At 40.1% G+C, this 13,979-nt stretch overlaps 1 protein-coding gene across 6 annotated transcripts in view; it reads left to right on the forward strand.

Annotated features, from left to right (window-relative positions):
* The window catches only part of LOC132391619 (arfaptin-1-like), a 124,635-nt gene that overhangs the window by 95,034 nt on the left and 15,622 nt on the right, over positions 1 to 13,979 (forward strand). For 5 of the 6 annotated variants that reach the window (XM_059965044.1, XM_059965048.1, XM_059965046.1 and 2 more), the window contains 2 exons: positions 2,063 to 2,299; positions 10,240 to 10,397. In XM_059965044.1, coding sequence (XP_059821027.1) covers positions 2,063 to 2,299; positions 10,240 to 10,397 — 395 coding nt within the window. The remainder of the gene's footprint in view (positions 1 to 2,062; positions 2,300 to 10,239; positions 10,398 to 13,979) is intronic. The other variant, XM_059965045.1, reaches the window with a different exon arrangement.

Here is a 13,979-nt window from a genome sequence, read left to right on the forward strand (position 1 = left end):
AGCGATGGGGAGGATGGAGGGTGTGAGGGGGCACTGTGGAGGATAGGGGTGTGAGAGACAGAGAGGACATCAGAGAAGACGAGGAGAGAGAGTCATTGAGGGTGGAGGTGGGATGGGTGCGACAGAGAGAATTGGGGAGGCTGGGTGGGGAGGGAGAAAGAGAAAATGTCAAGGAGGATGGGGTGGGGGTAAACACTGAAAGGTTGCACTGTAGTTACAGTGTAATAATGAAGTAATAAAGCAATTTTTAGAAGCTCCTCTTTTGAATAACTAAAGAATTTATTGGTAGAATAACCCTTCTGATGTTGTTTTGAAGAGAAAATGAATGAGGCAGTTATTTCTAGTGTGCTGTGCAATATTTGTGCCTCAGTTGACATTACTTAAACATTATCACTTTGCTGTTTGAGGTTAATGTGTATAGATTGATTGTTTTTCTTAAATTTCTTCAGTCAGTTCTTCAAAAAATTACTTTTTGTTCTAAAGGTCTTTTGAACAATATATAGTTGTTTTTACAGCTTCACAATTTTTTTTTACTTCTCTTGGTCCTTCTGCAGTGTATAAAATTCAAGCTTTGAATTACTAATTGCTATTTCTAATTTGACTTTCCTTCCATTGGTAATACCATGATTTGTGGACATTGACTTTAAACAGTTTGGTTTTGTGTTAGGGTTAGAATTATGCTTCATTGTGATACCTCGAGAGTTTAAAAAAAAATGTCTATACTTCTAACAAGTATGAACAAGATAGTTCCACCCAGTCTGTTGGAACTTAGATTATGGCATCTTTATGTAGCTTAGACGTCAGGTCTTCAAAGTGAATAGACTAAATAGCAATTATATTTAGAGAAAATTCCTGAGAACAGCATTTTGGTATTCATTAATGTTTTTATGTTTTCCTTCAAAATGAACCAAAATGATTCATTTGAATCATTCAAATGAATGATTTACCTGTTCAGGAATTTCATATATATCCACTATTATGTAGTGATGCTACTTGAATGAGTGAGATTTGACAGTCTGCAAAGATAAAGATCTTAATATTCAATTACCATATTATCCCAACGTGAGCTATAATTAAAATCTCTGTAAAATTTATGTTCACACCTGTCTGCTGACTTAAATAGTGTCTTTATTCCGTGGCAGATTGTTTGAAGGAATTGTAATTCAACATTTGCACAAATCATATCAACCAAGTCATTGGTTGCCAAATTTTTCAAATATCTCCACAGAACAACTGAACACTGCACAATAAAAACTGAGCAGCAAATTTCTGAGTAACATTATTCTACAGTTTTGAAGCATTCTAAATGTCAGTATGGCAAAACTGAAGTGAGAGATGGGATTGAAAACATGAGACATTATCTTGTCTGTGTTTCAGTCCCTTAGACCTGTCTTATCAGTGACAGATTGTGGATAGGATCCTTGCCATTGCTACTTTATCACCAAGGAGATTGCTTAAACTTGTAGTATGCAGTGCTTGCCTTTCAGTCATTAGCAGGAACACTATGATTCCAGTTGACCAAATGAAATCTGGTATAGAAAAATGGAAAGATGGAAATGTTGATATTTCTTCTCACTTGGGCCAGAGATGTCAGTATCAAAACAGGGAGTCAGCCATTCAGGACTTGGTTGAGAAATGTCTTCACACAAATGCTAGTAAATATTTAGAACTCAATACTCAAGAGGGCTGTAGAAGTTGCTGATTACATTCAGGATTGACATTATAAATTCTTTGAATGTTAAGGCAATAAGGGTTATGAAGTTGGTGAATTTTCAGCTAATTATACACCTTTGGAAAACACATGCTAAGCAATTGGCTGTGGCCTTCGCAGCTTCTGTAAGGCTTGTACCTTTATTAGGTGTTTGTTATGTATTGAGTAGTAAACTAAGTTAAATTTATATGTTGGTAATCAGCAGATTTTGAACCATAAACTAAATTGAATAAATTCCTTTTTATTAATATTACTTATTATTAGTTTTTTCCCTCATTTACCTGATTTTACCAAACCACTTCTTTTTTCAGAAGTTCTTGTATTCTGGTGAAATTTTCAATATTTTCACAGTGCACAAGACAAGTCCTATCTGAAAAGTTGGGACGTGGCTCAAAGACTGTGGATCTGGAACTTGAGTCACAGATCGAAGTACTAAGAGACACGAAGAAACGGTATGAAAATCTCCTGCGACTAGCTCGGCAGATGTCAGCACAATTTTACCAAGTGGTGCAGACACAGCGACAACTTGGAGATGCTTTTGGAGAACTTAGTGTGAAGTCACCTGAACTCCATGTAAGTCCTGTGTCCGTAAGTACTTCTACTGACTTAACCATTTAAAAATAGTCCATTGTGAGATATCAGTTCTTCGTTTCAATTGTGATTCCTGTTACGGTACCATAGAATAGTTGCTTTCAGTTCTGAGAAATAGCAGCAGGGGTGGGTGATGCAGCAGCTCAAATAAGCTCCACCATTCATTCGTCAACTCCACTTTCCATTACATTGCTTTCCTTTTATTTCAATAATCTGCACTACTTGGCACGGTATATATTCAACAACTCTGCCTTCCTGGTGTAGAATATTCAAAAGGCTGATAACACCCTGAAGAAACTCTTCCTGAAGACAGCCCTTTATTCTGGAACTATGCTTTTGTGTTTCAGATTTATCCAGGTGTTGAAATTTCTTCTTGTCATTCAGTCCTTCAAGGAAGGCCTTGTTGTGTCAGAAGGACCTGTTACCATATAGCTCTAAATATAAAATAAATTAAAAGAGAACTTTTACCAGATATATAAGGTTTTGTTTTAAGTCAACCGGCTAAAGAGACTGACATGGGACCTGCAGAGTCGCAAGGCCATCCTAATGTTACTCCTTTATTTAAAGCAATTATGGGCTTCCCCTGTGTTGGTGGGAAGTACGCTTTGAGAGCATCCTTTAATTTTCTTCCTCTGTCCACATGATAATCTTGCTGTGACAAGGCTCAAAATAATGCATCTGTTTTGTGGGTCTAGTTCCAGGCAGGCAAACATTGTGATCTGCTTGTTGGAGTGATGGGCCCATCAGAGCATAATTGCAACAGAGTGTCAGTGTTTTAGGCCTGGAAGAGGATGCTGATATTCGTTTGAGCAACACACACAAAATGCTGGAGGAACTCAGCAGGCCAGGCAGCATCTACGGAAAAAAATAGTCGACATTTTGGGCCAAAATGCTTCAGCAAGATTGGAGAAAAAAAGCTGAGGAGTAGATTTAAAGGGGGGAGAGGGGGAAGAGAAACACCAAGTGATAGGTGAAGCCTGCAGGGGGAGGGATGAAGTAAAGAGCTGGGAAGTTGATTGGTGAAAAAGCCATGGAAGAAAGAAAAAGCGGGAGGAGCACCAGAGGGAGGTAATGGGCAGGCAAAGAGATAAGGTGAGAGAGGGAAAAGGGGGGATGGGAAATGGTGAAAGTGGAGGGGGACATTTTCTCTTGTTTCTGATATTAGTTTGCTTATCACATCTGTGGCTTTGCAGGGTTATTGGTGGTAACCGTCCAGTCCTTTCACTACTTTATGTACATACTATAGTTCCTGTCTTAAGCATGGAAGAGGGTAGGATCACAACTGCTAAGTCAATGGTAAATTTTGTTGGGTTTGGGATGTGGATTTTTGAAATGTGTATTTCCCCTTCAAACCAAAAGCAGTGCCTACAGTTTTGGTTCCAATGTCATCTTCATTTCCTCAATAAGGGCATCATATTTGTGGTCTCCTGATCAGTTGTAAATTTTTCAGATTCTACGGTCTTTTGGAAGATCTCATATAATTAATTGTCCATCTTTGCAGCCACTTGCTCTCAGACTCCTAGAAATAGACGGTCAGGTCTCGGGGACTTGCCAGCCTTCAGTCTCATTAGTTTTTTAGTTTCTCAAAAGAAATGTTTTTTGCTCTTTTTTGCCTCCTTATTTCCTGTTATTTTCCAGTTGTTTTGGTATACTCTGTTATGAAGTTGGAGAAAAAACATTTTGTGTGTGGACATTCCCCCCCCCCCCATGACTTGACCCATTTGATTTGTCCAACATTTGTAATTCAACCTTTGCTATTTTAGTACCTTTTGTATAATCCCGCATTATTCCTTTATAAACAATATGGCTACTGTTAGAGGGAGGGGTAGTGCGTACACTATTCCCTCCAGGGACTTCTTCCCCTACTATATCTTATCTTCACTCATATTGATCTTGTATATTGTCATTCAAGCCAACTTTATTTCTTTATTCTAATTGATTCTGATCCCTTTTTGACAGAACTAACCAAACTACTACTTTCCAGCTAACCATCTAAATTGTCGAGTACCCTAGAACATTCAGTTCCCAGTCTTGGTCACCTTGTAACCATATCTTTGCACTGGCTATCAGTTCATTCTTACTACTTTCTACCTGTGGCACGCAGTCATCTGTTTTGTTTTGATAACAAACCTTCAATTGTGTTGCTTTATCTTTTTTTTGGTCCCTATTCTGAATGCATGTTCAGTTTTTGTCTGCTTGTTCTATGTTCCTTCTTGTTCATACTGGTTATCACAACCCACATCACCACCCTGTACAATTGTCTTGCCTTGTTCCCTTTAATTTCTTCTCTTGAGACTCCTTCCCCACCTTTTTACTGTGAAGTTCTATAAATGTCCTTAGTTATTTAATTTGCAAGACTGGTTCCAGCTCATTTTAGGTGACGTTTATTCCAACTCATTAAGTACTGATGCAAGTGTTCCAAGAATTGAAACCTGTTCACCCAAATCTTTCAGCCCATATTCAGCTCTCAGATGTTATTGAATTAATGGCAAATTGCATGTACCTCAGTTTGATCATGACTTTTTGATTCTGTTTTTAAATTTGGAGTCCAGCTTTACTTACTGCTTCATCAGAACCTCTTTCTTTGTCCTTTCTATTTCATTGGTGTCCATATGGAACAAGACAGGTTCATCTCTATTGTTCCATTCATAGTTCCTCTGCAGCCCCTACAAAGTCCTTAACACTGACATGAGGCAGATTGAGTTTATGGGGCTCATCCTTAAAGCTGCAGAGAATAGGACCTATCCCCACTAACTATACTGATCCTTATTGTTGCTACATTACCTTGTCCATTACCTTTTGATCTTGGAACATGTACCTTTTATAGTGGGGTTATTTTTCTCTTCTTAGCCCTGTCTCCCCACCTCTTTACCTTACATCCATACAGGCTGCAAGAACCTTGTAGCTGTCGCACAGGTGCTACACTTACAAAGGAAAGGAACAGACTAATTTTGGATCACCTTTTGAGGGTTTCCCCCCATAAGAAAAGACATCCCCACACATTGAAATTTAAATTAACCACTTCTTCACACCCTTGCTCCTGGCTCTCAGGTTTCAACTCTTCCATTGGCTCCAGACATGCTGAAGCTGTCCTCAGTATGTAACTGCCTTATGGGTGAGATTTACACTAGATTGCTAGACTAATTTATCATGCCTGAACTGGTTAGGCAGATTTCTAGTTTTGGTTAGGAAACCCCTTGGTGGAGATAACATTGGAATAGAACATTGACATTTGCCATGATCCCTCTACCCCAGGTTTATTTTCCCTCTGGGAAGTCTCACCAGCCCTGATAAGACCATCAGACACAGCAAATTAGGCCATTTGACCCATCGAGTCTGCTCCACCATTTCATCGTGGACGATCTGTTTCTCTCTCAACCCCATTCTCCTGCCTTCTCCTTGTAACCTGCCTTGCCCTGATCAATATCCTATTAACTTCTGCCTTAAATGCACCCAATGACCAGCCGCTTGTGGTAACGAACTCCATGGATTCATGACACCCGGGAAAGAAATTCCTCATTTCCGTTCTGAATGGACATCCCTCTATTCTCAGGTTATGTCATCTGGTCCTAGCCTACCCCACCACAGGAAACGTCCTCTCCATATTCACTCTATCTAGGTCTTTCAACATTTGATTAGTTTCAATGAGATTCCCCTCAATTTTCTAAATTCCAACAATTAGAGGCCCAAGAGTCATCAAACACTTTTCACAGGATAAGCCTTTCATTCCAGGAGTCATTCTCATGAACCTCCTCTGGACCCACTCCAATGTCATCACATCATTTCTTAAGTAAGGGCCCAAAACTGCTCGCAGTACTCCAGGTGAGGCCTCACCAGTGCCGTGTAAAGCCTCAGCATTACACCTTTGCTTTTATTTTCTGGTCCTCTCAAAATGAATGCTACCATTGCATTTGCCTTCCTCACCACCAAATCAGTCCTTCATAAGGACTCCCAAGTCTTTTTTTCCCACCATGGATTTTTGAATTTTCGCTACATTTAGAAAGTAGTGTCTGCTTTTATTCCTTCCATCAAGGTGCATGACAATACACTTCCCAACTCTGTATTTCATTTGCCACCTCTCTGCCCATTCTCCTAATCTGTCCAGCCTCCCTGCTTCCTCAACACTCTGCTCCTCTACCTCTTTGTATCATCCACAGTCTTGGCTACAAAGCCATTAATTCCATCATCTAATTCATTTGCATACAACATAAAAAGAAGCAGTCCCAACAACAACCCTTGCTGAACACCACTAGTTACTAGCAGCCAACCAGAAAAGGTCCCTTTTATGCCCACTCTTTGCTTCCTGCCAGTCAGCTAATCTTCTATCCATGCTAGTATCTTTCCTGTAATACTACAGGCTCTTACCTTGTTAAGCAGCTTCGTGTGTGTCAAAGGCCTTTTGAAAATCCAAGTACATAACATCCACTGATTTTCCTTTGTCTATCCTGCTTGTTATTTCCTCAAAAATTTGTCAGGCAAGGTTTTCCCTTAAGGACCACTAGTCTGACTTTGGTCTATTTTATCATGTGCCTTCAAGTAGCCCAAAACAACATCCTTAACAATTGATTCCAACTTCTTTCCAATCACTGAGGTCAGGCTAACTGCTCTACAATTTCCTTTCTTCTGACTCCCTCCCTCCCTTGAAGAGTGGAGTGACATTTGACTCTGATTAGCTTCCTAGTTCAGCCTCTGATTCCAGTGCTGTTCTTGACCAATCTGGCAGGTGCTGCCTTTTATTAAATTGAACATAGAAATTGGTTTCTGTATTGGTTCAGTTACCAGCTTTTTATTTTGAATTCCCTTCTAAAATCCCTTGAGGCAGTTCAGTTTCATGGTATGTAATCAAATCAAAGAGTAGACGGCACTGAACACCCTCTGGCCTTCTGCACTTGCTTCGATGGTTTCAATCTTCCTCGGCGCTTTAATTGGCAAGAAATGGAATTGATCATGGGCTCATGGCTTCTTAGCCTCGAGGCCACATATTTCACTTGAAGCCTGACAGAACCCTCTCGGAGACGTAAAAGCACCAGATCGCTCAATTGGCTCAAAAACACACCATCAAAATGTAGATCACAGTCTCCAACAGTAGCAGAACCACACTGAGAAAGAAAATGATATGAAAGAAGTGAAGAAAGTAGGAGTAGGATGTCGCTCTTAGTCATATTGTTCAGTGCCTCCATTTACTCCTGGGATCAGGAGCTGGAAAGATTTTTCTTTCTGTATTTGCCATTCCACAGTTTCTCCTGGACTCCTCCCCATTTCCCTATTAGTTCATTCTGCATTCTCCAGAATGGGTGTTGAAATATGCCATTGGCTGAGGCCTCACCTAAATGCTTGCGAAATGTTGACCCTATTTCAGTTGGAACAATGTGATAGTTAATATAATTCAAAGACCATGTACATTTGGCTGAAGCCACCTTGTACTAAACAATCTGTGTTGTGAGCGTTCTTAAGTTTCTCTCCTTGTTTTGTGTTAGCTTTCTTACAGTACTTTTTCCCTAAATTCTCTGCTCCTCAATATACAACACCATCTTTCTCTGTATTGGAAATCTGCTACATGTTAAACCATTCCCATGAACCAGTGCAGTTTTTTCATTACTTGTGTTAAATTTTTTTGAGTCTCTGATCAAGTTGGTTTCAGACAAGATGACAATTGAGTCTTTTGAGTGACAAGTCATATTGAAGTAAAGACTTCCTCTTCAGACTTTCCCATATAGATCTGTCATTCAGCCAAACCTTGAACTTAATACACAAGTTGGATTTTGACCAAGTTGTGCTCAAATGCACGAACTGATGCCTTTTGTTGAATACTTTCGTATTCATTAAAAGAGTTGATAGGCTTATACATGCCCTCACCTCAAGAACTGAACTTATTTCTGCTCCTCTTACATTACTGGCTTTGATCCGACAACTTTCTGTAATTCTTCAGCTTCCACCCAGCCCTAATCAGACCTTTGCTCTATGACATTCATCGCTGTTCCCTTAATTTCCTCTCACATAACCCCCACCTAATTGCGTGCTGCTCAGGTATCTATTGTTCCTTGATATCAGAAGCTGCGCCCTATCCACAGGCACATTTTGTTCCTTCCTAGCTGCCTTTTCAAAACTGCCATCTTTAATTCCCTTTATTGAAGCCTATCATTGACCTGGCCATCACCTTTAATTATTGTTCCGTTTCTGACCTTGCCAACATGTGCAGACATGTGGCGTTAATATCAACCATCACATTCTGTTTGTAAGGCCTGAAATTTCATTTTCATCCCTTTCACAGCACTAGGGATCCCCTAATCAAAGTCCCTCACTATATTTAAGGCCTTTTAATTTTCTCTGCATTCTGTTTCCTTGCATCTTTTGATAGATGCAGGTAGTCCCTGAGTTACGAACATCCAACTTAATGGACAACTGGTGCTTACGAACCAAGGAAGGAGAACGCCGTCTGCCATTTTAAGTCAGATTGTGATACCGTCCGCCATTTTAAGTCGTTGCTGTTGACACTATGTTTGAGTGTTTAACTTTGTACTTGGCTTAAATTTTTCTTAGTAAGATTCACCCTGACCCCGCCCCCTCCCCCCCCCGTTCCAGTCAGCTGGTGGCGCAGTGAGATCAGCGACGGGCTGGAGAACAGAGGTTCTCGAGTTCGATCCAGTGAGAGACTGCTCCCGTGCCGGGTTGATGTCGATCCAGTGACTCCCGACATCTGTGATGGATGTTGAGCTGGCAACTCGACCTCTTTTTTAAAAAAAACACTGCCACCTCCGGTTTAAATTCTCATGCGGAATATTATGGAGGATCAAATACCCAAACTCAGCACAACCCCCACTTTCCCATTTAACCTGTCTCAGTGCAATGGACTTTCGGACCTGGGGAAATCAATGTGGAAGTCCTTAGGACCCAGCGGACCTCGGGAGCTGGCGGAGCTCAGGACCCACCACCCGCAGTGTTTCTGTTGCATTGATGGGAAGCGATCGCGATTGAAAATAAAGCAGAAATAATAAAACGTTTAGAAAGAGGTGAAACGCCATCAGTCATTGGAAAATCATTAGGCTCCAGTCGGTCAACGATCGGAACAATTTTAAAGGATAAAGTGAGAATAACAGAGCATGTGAAAGGCCCTGCCCCGATGAAAGCTACAATTATTACTAAGCAACGCAGTGGTTTAATTATTTGAATACATATGTTTCTTAAGTGTTTTATATGCATAGAAAGGTAAAATATATACTATATACTAAGAGAAACGTTTGACTTACTGACGCTAAATAATACCGGATGTACTTGTTCCGACTTACGTACAATACCGACTTAAAGACGGACTCAGGAACGGAACTCGTGCGTAACCTGAGGACTGCCTGTAGATCTCTGGGATCAATCCTATCTTTCTTTAGCATGGCCTTTTAATGCTTCACTTCTTTCCTGTCTCAAACTGCTACCAATGTGCTTCACCGTAGTGTTGGTTCTCTAAATTTACTCCTGCTGACTCTCGGCAACAAAAGTAAATATATATTTTCTTTCATGAATTTTGGAAGTCAGTTACTACCAGTAATGTACTTTTTTAAAAGGAGACTGGTATTGATATGCATGGTGAGTAACTACCACATAGTGTCCATCTTCAACATTTGGCACCAGCTCCTAGCTACTCATTCTGCCCTTGCAGTTTAGTCCCTCCTGTGCTGCCTAGTTACTTGACAGATATCAAAATGAATTTCATCCAAATAACTGCCAAAAATTAAGCCTTTTTGTTTTTCTTTTGCACTCTGCTTTACAATGACATTAACCGCAGAAATCTTCTTCAAATAAGTAATCACTGTTATCCATATCTGTTCTCCTTTGAGTTCAGCCTCAATGGGTATGCAAAACATGGAAAGATGGGATGTGGAATAATAACTGGTGTGCCATCTTCAGGCATTGCATTGAACCTTTTCAATCTCTTTGTGTTTCAGGAAGAGTTCGGATATAATGCTGAAACTCAGAAACTGCTGTGTAAAAATGGGGAGACACTTCTTGGAGCAATTAACTTTTTCATTGCCAGTGTGAATACGTTGGTGAACAAAACAATTGAAGACACATTAATTGCAGTAAAACAGTACGAAAATGCCAGGTACACAATTTCCAGCGTTCATCTAACACCCTAAAGAAACAATTTAATTTGGTTGGAACATTGATAGTTCAGTAGCTGCTCCGTTGAAAGTAATATCATGCTTTTCTTAGTAGGAATTTCATTCTGTTCATTTAATTTTTATGGAAATTGTTAAAGTTCAATCACTTATGACTGTAACATAACTCAGCAGAAATTTGTTTATTTTTAGAAGTGTATTCTTATCCTACTTAATCAGTAAAACTTTCCTGTTAAGCACATTTATAGTTAACCAAAGTGGGCAATAATTTAACTAATTGGATACTGATAACATATGGGGAAATGAACGATAGTGGGTAATGATGGATCTCTTGGGCACCCTGGCATGTGACTGGGTAAAACTGGGCTCTTTTAATATAGGAGGAAATAAGCTTCAATTCCACATGAAACACCCAGAACAAAATGCCACAAATGCAGTACCAATGTAATGAACACCAAATCATGCGTAACTCAGGAAATTCTGTGTCGTCATGCAGCAAAGAATTGTACCATGTGATTGCATTTCCCGGTCAATTTTTTTCCTATTTGGTTCTTGAATGCTGAGATATGAATATATTCTTCTTCCTGATCTAATAGAACTGGAGGTGTATCCAGGCTCTGAGTGTTGCATTCATTAATCTTAAGAGTTAGTACTTGAAGTTCATTTTATGTGGTTACTAGCTGTGAAGTAGTTGCTCGAAGCTTGTTAGTGTCCATCGCAGAAGATGTTTTTCATTGAAGTACACAAGTTCTGCATGATTGAGCTTACAGAAGCATTTCAAACAATGAAGGACCTCCTTGATGCAACCTTCAGATAGACTTCATATATATTGTAATAAGAAACATGCACTTCAGTTTTCTATGAAAAGGATGAAATGGGTCAGTGTTTTATGCAAAGTATTGTTCATGTTGATTGAGTTCTTGTTTGTCAGTTTCTTTAAGTAAAGTTATTTAATGTGGAGGCTTTGAATTGGACATGTCTCAGTAAAGAGCCCTGAATGTTTTAATTATTTATGCCATGGGAAAGTTAAATATATTTTCGGATAGACAAGGCTGTAGATGCTGGAATCTAGAGCAAAGTATAAAATGCATGAGGAGCTCAGCTGGTCAGGAAGCATCTGAAAGGAAGTGGACAACCAACATTTTGAATCTGTTAACTTATTTTTAACAATTTAACATTTTTAATCTTCAAATATCTAGGCATTTCAGGGTTTTTTTTTATTTTTACCCTTTTCTCAGTCATTTTCTGTCCTGTTCTGAAGGAGCTGACTACTTTGGGTATTGTACAGATGATTCTCTGGTCCCTAATCATCATTGAATGTCTACCTTTGATCATTGACATGTATCCTCTGAAAGGTACATCCTAAACCTATCTTTTTTTTCAGCTTCTAGTGTGTCCTTCCTTTGTTTGCTTCTCGTACTTTGCCATCACCAACTCATTTTCTGTTGTTCTTTTGCCAGAAATTTTCCCTGGACATCATGACCTTTTAATTACTTCTGCATTTCTTTTCTTCTACTTTTTTTAGGCTCCAGTTCCCCCTTAACTCTGTTGTTCTTCAACAACACTGTTGTGGCACCTGTTACTGTATTGTTAAGAGCAATCTTTCCTTCTATGAGTCATCATCCGTAGCATAACTTTGGGATAACTACCATGCATCACCATAATGCTTTCACCATTGTTTTGGGAGATCTCAACAAGGCCAGTCTGAAAAAAATCACTAAGCAATTACCATCAACAGATCACTTGCAATATCAGAGGAAACAACACACTGGATCACTGATACACCACCATCAAGAATGCCTACCATGCTATTCCACATCCTCACTTCGGGAAGTCTGATCAACCAGCTGTACTTCTACTCCCTGTGTATAGGGAGAGACTGAAGACTGCAGCACCAGTCGTGAAGACCAAGAAGGTTTGAACAAGGGAAGCACAGGAGCACCTACAAGACTGCTTTGAATCAGTGAACTGGACTGTATTCACAACTACAGCTGTGAAGATTCCTGCTGCACAGGGTGACCCTGTGATCTCTGTCTCTGCGGCCGATATTAGACTGTCTTTAAAGAGAGTGAACCATCGCAAGGCAGAAGGTTCCGATGGAGTACCTGGTGAGGCTCTGAAAACCTGTGACAACCAACTAGAGGAGGTATTCAGAGACATTTTCAACCTCTCACTGCTACAGGCAGAAGTTCCTACTTGCTTCAAAAAGGCAACAATCATACCAGTACCGAAGAAGAAGAATATGGACTGCTTTAATGACTATTGCCCGGTAGCACTCACATTAACAGTAATGAAATGCTTTAAGAGGTTGGTTATGACTAGAATGAACTCCTGCCTCAGCAAGGACCTGGACCCATTAAAATTTGCCTATTGTCACAATAGGTCAATGGCAGACACAATCTCAATGGCTCTCCACACGGCTTTAGACCACCTAGACAACACAAGCACCTACGTCAGGATGCTGTTCATCAACAATAGCTCAGCATTTAATACCACCATTCCCATAATCCTGACTGAGAAGTTGCAGAACTTGGGCCTCTGTACCTCCCTCTGCAATTGGATTCCAGTCTTCCTAACCGGAAGACCACAGTCTGTGTGGATTGGTGATAACATATCCACCTTGCTGATGATCAACACTGGCGCACCTCGGGTGTGTGCTTAGCCCGCTGCTGTACTGTCTATATACACATGACTGTATGGCTAGGGATAGCTCAAATACCATCTATACATTTGCTGACGAAACAACCATTGTTGGTAGAATCTCAGGTGGTGACCAGAGGGCATACAGGAGTGAGATATGTCAACTAGTGGAATGGTGTCACAGCAATAACCTGGCACTCAACGTCAGTAAGATGAAAGATCTGATTGTGGACTTCAGGAAAGGTAAGACGAACGAACACATACCAATCCTCATAGAGGGATCAGAAGTGGAGAGAGTGAGTAACTTCAAGTTCCTTGGTGTCAAGATCTCTGAGGATTTAACCTGGTCCCAACATATCGATTTGGAAGTAAAGAAGACAAGACAGCAGCTATACTTTATTAGGAGTTTAAAGAGATTTGGCATGTCAACAAATATACTCAAAAACTTCTATAGTTGTACTGTGGAGAGCATTCTGACAGGCTGCATCACTGTCTAGTATGGAGGGGCTACTGCACAGGACCGACAGAAGCTGCAGGAGGTTGTAAATCTAGTCAGCTCCATCTTGGGTACTAGCCTACAAAGTACCCAGGACATCTTTAGGTGTCACCCAGGTGTCTCTGAAAGGCAGCATCCATTATTAAGGACCTCCAGCACACAGGGCATTCCCTTTTCTCACTGTTATCATCAGGTAGGAGATTCAGAAGTCTGAAGGCACACACTCAGCGATTCAGGAACAGCTTCTTCCCCTCTGCCATCTGATTCCTAAATGGACATTGAAGCTTTGGACACTACCTTGCTTTTATAATATACAGTATTTCTGTTTTCGCACATTTTTAAAACTCTATTCAATATACTTGATTTACTTGTTCATTTATTATTATGTTTTATTTTTTTTTCTCTCTCTGCTGTATTATGTATTGCATTG

The sequence above is a fragment of the Hypanus sabinus genome, chromosome 3 (assembly GCF_030144855.1).
Source record: "Hypanus sabinus isolate sHypSab1 chromosome 3, sHypSab1.hap1, whole genome shotgun sequence".
Classification (NCBI taxonomy): Eukaryota; Metazoa; Chordata; class Chondrichthyes; order Myliobatiformes; family Dasyatidae; genus Hypanus; species Hypanus sabinus.